Below are 14,639 nucleotides of genomic sequence, written 5' to 3' on the forward strand. Positions count from 1 at the left end.
GGACTTATTTACCATTAGATTGAAGCTTGCGTTCGTATCGTCCTTCAAGTCACTGTATTACTACAGTAGTAAACTTCACTGCAAGGAGATGGTCACTCTCGAGGTAGATGATCTCTCGGAAACTGTTACGTAGCTACCGCGCTCCACGGCCGAGGTCCGCGGTTCACTTCCGACGCCGCCCCTCGGAGGAATGCCACTTGCCGGGCAGACGTTTGTGCAACAATAGTGCACCCACGGCGCATGCGCGGAGCTGGCTGTCGTGGTGGGCGGGCGCCTCGCCGTGCCGTGGCGTGGCGTTGTGAAAGTCAGCGACGGGCCTCGCGAGCGCCGGCCAGCCCAGCGCGCTAGTCGTTCCTCCGGCCGCGAGCAGCGCACACGAGCTCACCTCAACTGACCGCCCGACCTGCCACACTGCGGCGCCTGCCTCAACCCGCGCGGGACACCAAGGCTCGCGGCGTCCGTCTGGCCCGACCACCGGTGACGGTCCTACTCGCTGCTTTCCTCGGCGTGTGTGCTAGGCCGTGATATCGCGTACGGAACACTCGTGTGGGACTCGAAACTCATCGATCGTACCACCTAGCAGACGCCGCCAACCATGGAAACGGAGGACATCACGAAACTCGTCGACGAGATCTACAAGGTGAGTAATGTTGACAACTTTTCTTACTTTTCTGCAAATTCGGAGGTGTCACAGCTGCACAGATTATCTATCATGAGGACTTGCTTCCTCTTGTATATGCCGTGGATATAAGGTCCGTCTGTTACGCAAAACACTTTTTTTTCATGTGACATCAACATGTTTCGGCACCTCTGTTGCATCATCAGTGGATTTTCTTTATTGAAATTATAAATTTACATTATACGCTTTTGCGTGAGCATTAGTATCGTCTTGACACACTACATCTACATCTACATCCATACTCCGCAAGCCACCTGACGGTGTGTGGCGGAGGGCACTTTGAGTACCTATATCGGTTCTCCCTTCTATTCCAGTCTCGTATTGTTCGCTATGTAAGAATGGCCCTGGAGAATCTTATAAATTAAAATTAATATTTTAATAAAGAAAGCCCAATTACGGTGCCACAGAGGCGATGAAGCATGTTTGAATTACTTGAAATGTGTTTTGTATAAAATGGGAACTTTATATCCAGTGAGTTAACAGACTGTTCTTCATGAGGGAAGGAAGTGGCATTAGACTAGTTGCAGGTGTCATCTTGCCACTCACGAAAAATAATTTATGGATATCTTAATGGCAATGGCTGGACGAGGATCTGAACCTCGAGCAGATAATCCAGTTGTTAAAATAATGAACATGCATGGGGCTCACATCCCTGTGGGTCATCTAAGCTTTTGTTTTCATGTGGTACTCTACGCAGGCCAATACTGGCAAGGTCTCCGAATTACCCCGTGGCTGCGCCAATACTGCTGAGCTACTGAGTTCCATGTCAACGACAAAGTTAATCTCTAACCCTGATTCCCTCCTTACGTCCATCATCTGATGGGTACTGGGAAAGCAGCTATTATATTAACGTGTAATAATGAAAATACTTTTAGTCCTAAACACCAAGAAAGTTTCGCGAACGTCGATTGTCCTGTATCTTTTAGTAGAAGTATGATGGTGTTTCCTGTTAAAAACCTGATCAGTATGAGCTTTAGAGGGGCCTGAAGATACTTGATTGTATCAGCGAAACCGGTCACAAATACATAAAAACAAATACATACAACTGAAGGTTTTATCTTTATTACACATTGGCCCTTCCTGCCAAAAATAAGACTATAACACCACAGCGATTTCCTTTAATACAGGGGCGATCCTATATCAGTAGTGCAATGTGTCTCGTCTATGCTGTTACCGGGAAAATGCGCAGATAAAAACTATATATGCTACAGATAAATTCTTGGATCTGTAGCGTGCAATATTTTATTTCCCGTTACTACAGACAGTACTATAAGCAATTCAGTGGTTAAGATAATGAACCTGATGTGGCTCACATCACTTTATCGTCATCTTGGTGTAAGCTTTCATGTGATGTTCAACCCATTTCCGGTATGATGTCTGCATCAGCCCACCGTTGAGCCAGTTCTCCTACGCAAGTGACCTTGATGCTGGCGACAAGTTACACTCTAACCTTTACTCCTTCCGCAAATGCATCTTCTGACTGATATTGGGACAGCAGTTCTTATGTTTATACCTTTCGCCGTGTACATCAGAAACAAGAGTCTTCCGGCCACCGATGGTTCTGGAGCTCTTAGTAGAAGTATGATGGTGTAAAATAAGATCGCCGAAGGGACATGAATATGCTGGATTGTATCATCGAAACCGGTCGCAAATAAACAAAAATTATTACATAAAACTGAAGGTATTTTCACTACTGCACACTAATGCATTTTTTTCTCCCAAAAATCAGTTCAATGTCTTAATCATACCATCACATAGATTTTTTTTAACTGAGGGGCGATCCTGTGGCAGTAGAGGATTCTGCCTCGTGCAAGCTACGGATAATCTCGTAGAACTCTAAAAACACCGGTTCAGCGTGCAATTTGGAATTTCACATTACTATAGACGTAAACCTCAACGTAAGTGTTTCATCACCTTCCTCTCCAGAGTTGTGAATTAAGTACGCTATATGTAGTGCTTCCTATAACTTTTCTCACTAATGTTAAAGAAAATCAAAACAAAAGGCAAACGAGTTTTGCTTTTTTACTCAAAACAGGATACATACACAATGCTCAAAATGAGGGATCAGTCTCATGGTCTCACAGATTGGTAGTTGCCAGGGAATTGGCAGTGAAAACTTGTTGGATCGCCTCTGAGTCTAACCTACAGTTTGGGCTACAAAATAGATCAGAACTCACAAATCTGATAGACTGTTGTCATGACAAAGGAAAAAGTCTTTAGATGAGGTCCGAGCGAACTTCCGAGTCGCGCTAAAAGTGTCTGAACACTCTTCATAGAATTTCTCATTTACTGTCCTCCCTGGGAACATGAAATTCTTGAATTATGCCACTCATTGAGAAAACAGCATATTCTTTGCCATCGATTTTCCAAAGCCAGATATGTTCATGTTGTGAGGATGGTTCGCCGATCTATTCGGAAATCTTCAGGGTCGTTAGAAAATTGGTTTGTTAATAAGCAATACTTTCGTCAACAAATTTCTAGCCATCATCAGTTTTGGATAACAAGTTTTGAACTCGCCCAGTGTCCCCCCACCGTCCCCACCAACCACAATCCTGCTAACGCAGCAAAACCAAGGGTCTCAGTATGATCGACGTTTATTCTATCATCCAAAACTCTCATTCCGACTTCTTTACTGAAATTAGAGTTACCTGTGTTTTTCCTCTCTCGTGCTACCGATCCTAATGACTTTTGCGATCCTCTTAACTCAGTCTTGACCCACTGTGCAGATAACCAATACGTGTCACAAATATTTTCGTATCCGGTATTCCTTCTCATACTCCGAACTTCTTAGTCTCATATCACCGTCACGAACCCCATTATGACCATAATATCAGCTGCAAACATACTACAACAACAAGAGCTTGAGTGATGGCTGTTATCGTTTCTGTTGGAAAGGGATCAGCTTCTCAGTAGTCAGTTTGGCTAATGAGAATGCCTACACTGATTCGAGAAACTTATATAACTTCCTGCGTGCACTACTAAACCATACAATTGAGTCTGATGGCTACTCGTTCCCGGGATTGTTTTGTTTACGCTCATAGATGCACTGAAAATAATATGGGAAGAAAGTGAAAGCTTCAGGAAGTATATGAACCGTACTACCATCATTGCCAGTCAAGAGTAACATTGCGAAAGTCAATATAATATTAACGAAGGAGTAAAAGTTTATAAATTGTACAGTTCGGTTATAATGAACCGTAAATTACCAGTTTTCCTAAAAACAACATGACAACGTTTGTAACGAACGTTTCGAAAATTCTAAGCAGCTACCTGTAGCTCAAGGGCCATACAAGTTTCAGTGATTTAGCACCTTGCAGATTCGTCATACTTGTAATACAAATGGAAAAATGGTGCAGATAACAGAATACATTGCATTATTTCGAAAGTCTGTCTTAAAACCATAGATTTTAGGTAGTTGTTTACAGTCATCGTTGAAAATGGTTCAAATGGCTCTGAGCACTATGGGACTTAACTTATGAGGTCATCAGTCCCCTAGAACTTAGAACTAATTAAACCTAACTAACCTAAGGACATCACACACATCCATGCACGAGGCAGAATTCGATCCTGCGACCGTAGCGGTCGCGCGGTTCCAGACTGTAGCGCCTAGAACCGCTCGGGCACTTCGGCCGGCTACAGTCATCGTCTTCTATATACACTCCTGGGAATTGAAATAAGAACACCGTGAATTCATTGTCCCAGGAAGGGGAAACTTTATTGACACATTCCTGGGGTCAGATACATCACATGATCACTCTGACAGAACCACAGGCACATAGACACAGGCAACAGAGCATGCACAATGTCGGCACTAGTACAGTGTATATCCACCTTTCGCAGCAATGCAGGCTGCTATTCTCCCATGGAGACGATCGTAGAGATGCTGGATGTAGTCCTGTGGAACGGCTTGCCATGCCATTTCCACCTGGCGCCTCAGTTGCACCAGCGTTCGTGCTGGACGTGCAGACCGCGTGAGACGACGCTTCATCCAGTCCCAAACATGCTCAATGGGGGACAGATCCGGAGATCTTGCTGGCCAGGGTAGTTGACTTACACCTTCTAGAGCACGTTGGGTGGCACGGGATACATGCGGACGTGCATTGTCCTGTTGGAACAGCAAGTTCCCTTGCCGGTCTAGGAATGGTAGAACGATGGGTTCGATGACGGTTTGGATGTACCGTGCACTATTCAGTGTCCCCTCGACGATCACCAGTGGTGTACGGCCAGTGTAGGAGATCGCTCCCCACACCATGATGCCGGGTGTTGGCCCTGTGTGCCTCGGTCGTATGCAGTCCTGATTGTGGCGCTCACCTGCACGGCGCCAAACACGCATACGACCATCATTGGCACCAAGGCAGAAGCGACTCTCATCGCTGAAGACGACACGTCTCCATTCGTCCCTCCATTCACGCCTGTCGCGACACCACTGGAGGCGGGCTGCACGATGTTGGAGCGTGAGCGGAAGACGGCCTAACGGTGTGCGGGACCGTAGCCCAGCTTCATGGAGACGGTTGCGAATGGTCCTCGCCGATACCCCAGGAGCAACAGTGTCCCTAATTTGCTGGGAAGTGGCGGTGCGGTCCCCTACGGCACTGCGTAGGATCCTACGGTCTTGGCGTGCATCCGTGCGTCGCTGCGGTCCGGTCCCAGGTCGACGGGCACGTGCACCTTCCGCCGACCACTGGCGACAACATCGATGTACTGTGGAGACCTCACGCCCCACGTGTTGAGCAATTCGGCGGTACGTCCACCCGGCCTCCCGCATGCCCACTATACGCCCTCGCTCAAAGTCCGTCAACTGCACATACGGTTCACGTCCACGCTGTCGCGGCATGCTACCAGTGTTAAAGACTGCGATGGAGCTCCGTATGCCACGGCAAACTGGCTGACACTGACGGCGGCGGTGCACAAATGCTGCGCAGCTAGCGCCATTCGACGGCCAACACCGCGGTTCCTGGTGTGTCCGCTGTGCCGTGCGTGTGATCATTGCTTGTACAGCCCTCTCGCAGTGTCCGGAGCAAGTATGGTGGGTCTGACACACCGGTGTCAATGTGTTCTTTTTTCCATTTCCAGGAGTGTAGTTGTGGAAGTTTATCGCTGGTATAAGTCAGAAACATTAACGTACTGAAGGCATAGGTTCGCTCATAAAGAAGAAACGTGGTCGGAATACCATTATTTGTAACATAGTCAAAAGCAAAACTGTTGCAATTAGTAATTTGCGAGGCAAAAAACGGTTATGGCAGGAACTCTAGTTCGTTGGCCACGGTCCTTGAAATGATGGAAGTCTTCAGTGGAATGCGAAATCTACCAAAATCTGAACCGAGAGAACTTAGAAATATGGAAAGGAACATGGGTTCTCCAATCACGATGCATGATTCCTCCTGTGTGCTGGTGAAGTTTCATACCGAAGAATAGGCACATTCTCTCCCTCCTAATTATCTGGTGAGTACGACTGCTTGTTTTGCAATAATAGCGCTGGGCTAGAGACTCCTTACGCTTAGAGATGATTCAACAATCTGCGACTGCCTCGGAAAGATGCTGTTTGTGATAGGAGCCGGAAAAGAAATCCTTTCCCCTCTACCTGTAATATGGCGTCCCCTACTGCGACATTAAACCAATGCTGGAGTGTCTGTCCCAAGAATTCGTATCGTGTTCATTTCAAAGTTAGTGAATCCCATTCGACAAGCTACGTGACCGTACCCGTGTGTTTCATCGGGTCACACATTCCGCTTTTCTCCTTGTCGCACCACGATAATATTCGGCGCGTCTCGTTCCCCTGCTGCCTGCACACCCTCTGACTGCGTCCTGTGGCGCGGTGTTTTCTGAACGAGCGGCTTTAAGGGCGCCGAGAACAAGATTAGGCATACCAGCACCGCCTGCAACTGCAGCGGCGGGGCTTCGCCGTCGCCCGCCCGAGCTGAAGGACAGCGGGCGCACGGAAAACAAAAGGCGGGCGTGCCTGTCAGGCGACCTTGATGATTTTCAAGTGAGCTGGTACAACCCAGGTGGCGGTGTCTACTCGGCTCTGAGCACTGAAGCAAGTGCTCAACCTGCTGGCAACTGTCGCTAGCCGAACACGAACTGATGGTCAGCCTTGGGTCCATTGACTACATTGCGCAGCCTCACGCAGCTTCCACGACAAGGGACCTTCAAAGCTACGGCGACAGCCTGATATCTTAGACGAATATTTTTTTCATATCTACATCTACATCCATACTCCGCAAGCCACCTCACGGTGTGTGGCGGAGGGTTAGTGCTCAGAGCCATTTGAACCATCTGTCGTGCATCGGCTATAACACCACGTCTTGATACCCGAAACTGTAGCAGGGGTAACCGATCTAACAACTGCGCCAGAGACTTGTTTTATATAGTAGTGTCCGACCGCAGCGCCGTGTTCTATCTGTTTACATATCTCTGTATTTGAATAAGCATGCCTTTGCCAGTTTCTTTGGCGCTTCAGTGTATACTGGCGGGTCCACCTCTCGTGACCAGTGCGGCGTTACAGACGGGTGTCCGAGCACTTTCGATCAAATATTCTATGTAACTTCTGTACGCCACACCTGAGCCTGAAAAGACTCAAAACCAAGTTCATGATAACAAATAACTATTTCAATACGTGATTGGTTACAATTATCTCTATTTGTATTCAAATGCCAACTGCTTTAAAGCAGACTGTGTAGGTGGTTGCAATAGCAGTTTTAGAGACATAGATTGTGAGGCATATTCAAGTGATTAAGGTTACAAATTACACGTTAATGTAAGCGTGAGATAAGCCATTGCAGTTGTGAAACGTTCGTATATCCATAACAGTTGTAACTGCCAGAATATTGGATGCAATCATGCAAATGTGAGTGCATCGAGTTCTACAGAAGCCGGGTGTCAGTTTGTGGGATGGAGGATGGAGCTGCATACCTGTGGCACTTGGTCGGTCAATACAGGAGGGACGGTTACGCTCTTTGCGGATGATGCTGAAGTTGCCGTCCAATGATGCCCCCATAAACGTGCACGATTGGAGAGAGATCTGGTGATCGAGCAGGCCAAGACAACATGTCGACACACTGTAGAGCATGTTGAGTACAACAGCAGTATGTGGGGGAGCGTTATCCTGTTGGAAAACACCCCTGGGAATGCTATTCTTGAATGGTAGCACAACAGGTCAAATCACCATACTGACGTTCAAATTTGTAAAAAAAGGTTCAAATGGCTGTGAGCACTATGGGACTTAACATCGGAGGTGATCAGTCCCCAATAACTTAGAACTACTTCAGCCTAACCAACCTGAGGACATCACACACATCCATGCCCGAGGCAGGATTCGAACCTGCGACCTTAGCAGCAGCTTGGTTCCGGACTGAGGCGCCTAGAACCGCTCGCACAAATTTGCAGTCAGGGTGCGTGGGATAACCGCAGGAGTGCTTCTGCTGTCATACGAAATCGCACCCCAGACTATAACTCAGGTATAGGTCCACTGTGTCGCAGCACGCAGGCAAATTGGTTGCAGGCTCACAACTGGACTCCTTCCAACCAACATGCGGCCATCACTGGCACCGAGGCAGAACCAGCTTTCATCAGAAAACACAACAGACCTAGACCCTGCCCCCCAGTGAGCTCTCGCTTGATACCCCTGAAGTTGCAAAAGGCGCTGGTTTGGGAGTCAATGGAATGCACGCTACAGTGCACCTGGTTCGGAGCTGCCTTTGAAGTAACAGTTTTGTAATAGTTCGTTGTGTGACAGTGATTCTAACTACTGCTCAAATTGCTCCAGCGGACGCATTACGATGCACCAAGGCGATACGCAAAACACTATGGTGTTCCTTCTAGCCGCACGGGATTATCCGATCGGTCTCAGGCGCTGCAGTCATGGACTGTGCGGCTAGTCCCCGTGGTGGATCGAGGCCTCCCTCGGGCATGGGTGTGTGTGTTTGTCCTTAGGATAATTTAGGTTAAGTAGTGTGTAAGCTTAGCGACTGATGACCTCAGCAGTTAAGTCCCATAAGATTTCACACACATTTGAACATTTTGTCTTCCTTCTCGGTAGTGCCACGTAGGCGTCCGGAGTCCTCTCTTCTTGGAACTGTATATTCTCGTGACCACCTCTGCCAGCAGTCATGTACAGTGGGTACATCCCTGCCAAGTCTTTCTGCAGTATCGCAAAAGGAACATCCTGCTTATTGCAGCCCTATTATACGCCCTCATTCAAGATCAGTGATATGTTTATAATGATGTCTTTGTCGCCTTAAAGACATTCTTGACTAACATCATCTCGACACGTCCAATCCCAAAGGTAACTAACGCTCACGACCGTTACAGAGTGTATTTAAAACAAACCCGATTTGCATCTTCGTAGTGGAGCTACTTGCGCCACACTTATGCGATTGGCGCGAAATTTGAATAGACATCATATTTCAGATGTAAAAAACCCACTTACAAATTTTCTTTTATCTCGCCCGACTGCTTTTTGGTGATGCAATTATTTTTTTCTGTCGGCGTATTGTCGCGAGTTTTTCAATACTTTATTCATCGCTACATCACTGTCTTACAATGACACTATGCTGAAGTGTCCCTCCATTGGCATTGCTTGCGGTAAAAACTCATTCAGATAGGTAACCCACAGAAAATGACCCAAAAAAAAAAAAAAAAAAATCCCGTCAGAGGAACTAGCAGGTCATGGAACAAGTGCCCCAAACCTATCCATACTAATAGACGTTATCCATCTCGTACAGCGTGACTGGATATCCCATCTTGCATAAACTACATATTTTCCCTTACTTACATGAGTACGTTACGAGTATAGAAGTGTGTTCTGAAAATCTGTCCTTGCAGGCCGGATCTGTAAGACATGCTGGGAGAACATATAAATCTACTTGTCACATAAAGCTCCAGGCTTCTCATCAAATTGGTTCTTCTGTCTTGCCTGAGCTGTACTGTATAGATTTTCATTCACCCATGCAAGCGGTGGGTACGCTTAAATGTGTAGCAGCAAGCGGAGGGTATTTAGAGCAACTGCCTTAACAACTAAAAGAAAATGTGTGTGTGTGTGTGTGTGTGTGTGTGTGTGTGTGTGTGTGTGTGTGTGTGAGAGAGAGAGAGAGAGAGAGAGGGGGGGGAAGGGGAGGGGGGACGGAGTGTGGGATGGAGATGGTGAGAGATTGATTCGTCGGCTAAGTTCTTCAAAGCATTTTTGACGCATCATCTATATGGAACAATGAAGCCACGTGAATGAAGATTCATGGACACGTTCTATACCCTATGTGGCTACCTATGTTTTGTATAACAGTTTCAGTGCTGTGCTTTCTTCCCCACATTCCCACAGCCGTACACAGAGATGATCATGGAGGCATGGAAAATCATTTTTAGTGACATTGTATCAAGCTACTTACCCCTGTTGTCACATCTGGTCACTGTATTTTGCCACTATTACACTAATCCTGTCCTGCCCAGAGAAGCTTTCCATAACGCAGTGACTGGATGCAATAGAATTGCCCAAAGGAAAGAACAGGTATCTGTGATGTTGCAAGAACTGGTACAGAATGGACTGCATGATGATCTGGGTTCCTGTTCTGTTCAGTGTTCTCTCAACATTTAGGGATGTATGTTCACCGAAAACTTTGACCCAAGACATCGTTATGTTACTTGTTTCTCTTCTGGTAAAATTCGCAATCGCAAACGACCATCACAGACACTAAAGAAGAACCTGCTCTCATACCTGAAGACAACTTTTCACTTATCGTTCCACCAGTTCCGTATTTTGCTCCAGTATTGGAGGCCGGCTGACGGGTGATGACACATAGGTGGAATCCTGGCGAGAGAAACTTTTTCTGTTTTTAGCTATCCTAATACAGATTCGTTTTGTCACTGGATAACAAACACTTCGATACAAGATGGTTCCAATTTGTTCTGCGGATCCCACATGATAAGTGATTATTCGTATAATACCGTGGTTCGAGCGCGAAAGCGGCTGTCATCCAACACGAGAGTAACTAGGATAAGCAACACTCTCAATGACATTGATATCTCACGTACCACTAAGAATCCTGCAGCGACCCACAATACTTATTACGCTTACGTTGTTGATTATCAGACATGTATTATGGTGGTGTGCAAGGCAATGCAACCGAACGTATGTTAATAAAAATACTTCTAATAGAGACAGAAAATTTTTATATCACTAACATTATTACAATCGCTACATCATATGATCATTTGATAAATTTTAGTTTTTGCTATTTCTACAATAGCTGGATGTATTGCGGTGTCCCGTAGTTACGATTAATTAAAGTAAATCCAAAACACTATCAACAAAGTCGTAAACCCTCGAAGATCAATGAATGCGAGGAAATGAAAAGCCGTTATCTGGACTTGGAGACTGGCGCTAGGAACCTTTCTGACCAGAGAATTAAAGCACCTCTTTCAAGGGAACCTCCCCATCGCACCCCCTTCAGATTTAGTTATAAGTTGGCACAGTGGATAGGCCTTGAAAAACTGAACACAGATCAATAGAGAAAACAGGAAGAAGTTGTGTGGAACTGTGAAAAAATAAGCAAAATATACAAACTGAGTAGTTCATGGGAAGATAGGTAACATCAAGGACACTGGGACCGCAGGAGCGCCGTGGTCTCGTGGTAACGTGAGCAGCTGCGGAACGAAAGGTCCTTGGTTCACATCTTCCACCGAGTGAAAACTTTAATTTTTTATTTTCAGTTTATGTGACAAACTCTTATGTTTTCATCACTTTTTTGGGAGTGATTATCACATCCACAAGAAAACCTAAATCGGGCAAGGTAGAAGAATCTTTTTACCCATTCGCCAAGTGTACAAGTTAGGTTCAAATGGTTCAAATGGCTCTGAGCACTATGGGACTCAACTGCTGAGGTCATTAGTCCCCTAGAACTTAGAACTAGTTAAACCTAACTCACCTAAGGACATCACACACATCCATGCCCGAGGCAGGATTCGAACCTGCGACCGTAGCGGTCTCGCGGCTCCAGACTGCAGCGCCAGAACCGCGCGGCCACTTCGGCCGGCTGTACAAGTTAGGTGGGTCGACAACATATTCCTGTCATGTGACGCACATGCCGTCACCAGTGTCGTATAGAATATATCAGATGTGTTTTCCTGTGGAGGAATCGGTTGACCTATGACCTTGCGATCAAATGTTTTCGGTTCCGATTGGAGAGGCACGTCCTTTCGTCTACTAATCGCACGGTTTTGCGATGCGGTCGCAAAACACAGACACTAAACTTATTACAGTGAACAGAGACGTCAATGAACGAACGGACAGATAATAACTATGCAAAAATAAAGAAAGTAAAATTTTCACTCGTGGGAAGACTTGAACCAAGGACCTCTCCTTCACCAGCTGCTCACGCTCCCACGGGACCACGGCTCTCCTAAACTCACGTTCTCCTTGATGTTGCCTATGTGGCCCATGGACTACTCAGTTTGTATATTTTGCTTATTTTTTCACAGTTCCACAGAAATTCTTCCTGTTTTCTCGATTGATCTGTGTTCAGTTTATCAAGACCTATCCACTGTGCCAAGTTATAACTAAATCTGAGGAGGGTGCGATGGGGAGGTTCCCTTGTTAGCAGCTTGTTTGCGCATGTGTGTCCCCGTTAAGTTGTTACGGAAGTCCTGTCGGGAGCGACTACATCACTCAGTTCCGGCGAGCAGCAGGTCCGCTGAACTCGTTTCGCAGCGTTGCCTGGGCTGCAGTCTTTGTGAAGGGCGATCAGGTGCCTTCTGGCCGGCAGCATCGCTGCCACAAAGAGCCCCTGCTAGCAACTCCGTCCGACGGACGCGCTGTTGGGTAATAGGGCGACGAAATCTAGTAGCTGTACAAACGAGCGCCGTCCGGGCGGGTCTCTCGGACCTGTAACTGTGTGAGCGCGCGCGGCGACAGACCTGCAAGAGTAAACACGGCGCGATGCGTTGGACGCCTCTGACGGAGATGTTACTACTGTGCGTCTGTGCATGCGAAGCGAGCGAGCGAGCGAGCGAGCGAGCTTGTTTGTCTCCGTTTGCTCGTTCTGTCATCTCTCTCTCTCTCTCTCTCTCTCTCTCTCTCTCTCTCTCTCTTTCTCCCTCTGTCTCTGCCAGCCTCCCCTATCGCTTTATCTCTCTGACACAGACATCACAAACACACACACGCACACACACATACATACACACACATACACACGTATTCGCATTGAACCCAGCTCTCTCTCTCTCTCTCTCTCGCGCCCCAGATCAAGGCAGCATAGAATGGAGAAGCAGTGTGTTCTTGCTCCAAAAAAGTCCATCCACCTCCGTCCCCCTTGAAGCTGAACTTCGCATACCTGCACATCTCTCCTCACTAGCAGAAACAGAGAGTATCGACGACGTTGTGTATATGGATGGTAGAAAAGAAGACATATACGATGATTTTCTGTTTCCCTTAAACCTGCTAGGTGTTCTAGGGGGTGACGAAAGCGTTACGATACAAGTAAGAAATCATAACCAGTGATTAACTGTTACTGAGCTGCAAGAGATGAAAATGTAAAAGACTTCTTTATTCAGAATTGTCTTGTGACACTGGATGAGCTTACGACAGATTACTCGTTTCGACTTTTTACGAGTCATTTAAGGGGCTCCGGAACGCCCTATACTTGCAATGTTAAAATAACGCTTATAAATTACATCTTTCCTCACAAAGTATTTGAGGTAGGAAGTTGAACTTTTTACAGATTATTTATTGGAATATGGGCTACAACTTAACACAGGGATTTTACAAAATTTTAGTTCAGTTATTAAAGATGATTTTTTTTCAATTGTAATGAAAATTCACAAAATTTTTTGCAATTTTTTATTTATATATTCAAAAATATACATTTTTTTGGAAAAAGGCTGTGTTAAATTATGCAGAAGGTACTGTGTAACATTTACTGAAAGTTTGAAACAAATATGTTTGGAAGATCCTTAGAAAACATGTAATTAGTATGAGAAAATAAAAGTTTTGGGAATCGAGCGACAAAGATTGGATTAACCTTTTAGTGCATTCCAGGTCCATAGGATGGATTATCTTCATTCTCTGCAAACTCCTCCTCCAGCTTCCTCTTGTTCCTCCTCCTGTTTACTCTTGCTTGTATTTCTAGACTCTTTACAGCCCTGTCTGCAGCCCGAAGGCGTTCCTTGTCTAAAGCAAGCATCGCTCGTACCATGTTAGAACCTATCTTCATTCCCATATTTCTAAATACCTTTGGCTTTCCAACATTTCTCCTTTTCTTAAAAGCCTTCAGAGGATTTCTAATAACTTTACTTTTACTCATTATTATACTTCAACAAAACAGAGACTCAAGAAACAGAATTAATTACGAATATTTTCGAGATAACGACAGAGTAAATAAACATGAAACAATCGACAATCACACCAGCGATATATATTGAACCATCACAGGTTAGCCACAACACATACTTTATCTCACATCACTAAAATGTACCTGATGAACACGGACGTTAATAATAACACCATTTGACAGCAGTTTAACAGCGCCACAGTGGGTCACGCCCATGTAGAACACATTTCAAAAAAAATTTAAAAATAGTTGTAGTCTTCGGAATTGAATAAATTACATATCTATTAAAAGGTAATAGTCTGCAGATTCAGAAAACGCAAAAAAGTAAAAATTGAACTCTTCATGATTTTGAGCCTTTCCGGAGTCCCTTAAGAACCAATACGTCATTCCAAAAGTAAGATGTCGAACAGTTATCAAACGCGAAACTCGGTCACTTGGTTAGTTTTGGTAACCAGGACTTCAACAGACTGTAGTCGTTCTCTTTTTTAATGTTGTTAGACCAATTCTCTAACTGCCTCTGGTATTTCACGTGGTAGTCTCGCAAGTTCTCGGCTTTCCTGAAAGTTAACTGACCAGCCATAATCACACAGGTGCCTCGCAGGTACTGCAGTAGATGTTTTTCCGATGCAACAAACCTTTGGGCT

The 14,639-nt window shown here is 45.6% G+C and overlaps 1 protein-coding gene across 2 annotated transcripts in view; it reads left to right on the forward strand.

Moving 5' to 3' along the window:
- The first annotated feature begins 316 nt into the window (after window positions 1-316).
- Window positions 317-14,639, forward strand: part of LOC126235683 (brain-specific angiogenesis inhibitor 1-associated protein 2-like) — a 960,968-nt gene continuing 946,645 nt past the window's right edge. For both annotated transcript variants that reach the window (XM_049944419.1, XM_049944420.1), the window contains exon 1: window positions 317-640. In XM_049944419.1, the coding sequence (XP_049800376.1) occupies window positions 596-640 (45 nt within the window). In that variant the 5' untranslated portion in view covers window positions 317-595. The remainder of the gene's footprint in view (window positions 641-14,639) is intronic.

Source organism: Schistocerca nitens, chromosome 2, assembly GCF_023898315.1.
Source record: "Schistocerca nitens isolate TAMUIC-IGC-003100 chromosome 2, iqSchNite1.1, whole genome shotgun sequence".
NCBI lineage: Eukaryota > Metazoa > Arthropoda > Insecta > Orthoptera > Acrididae > Schistocerca > Schistocerca nitens.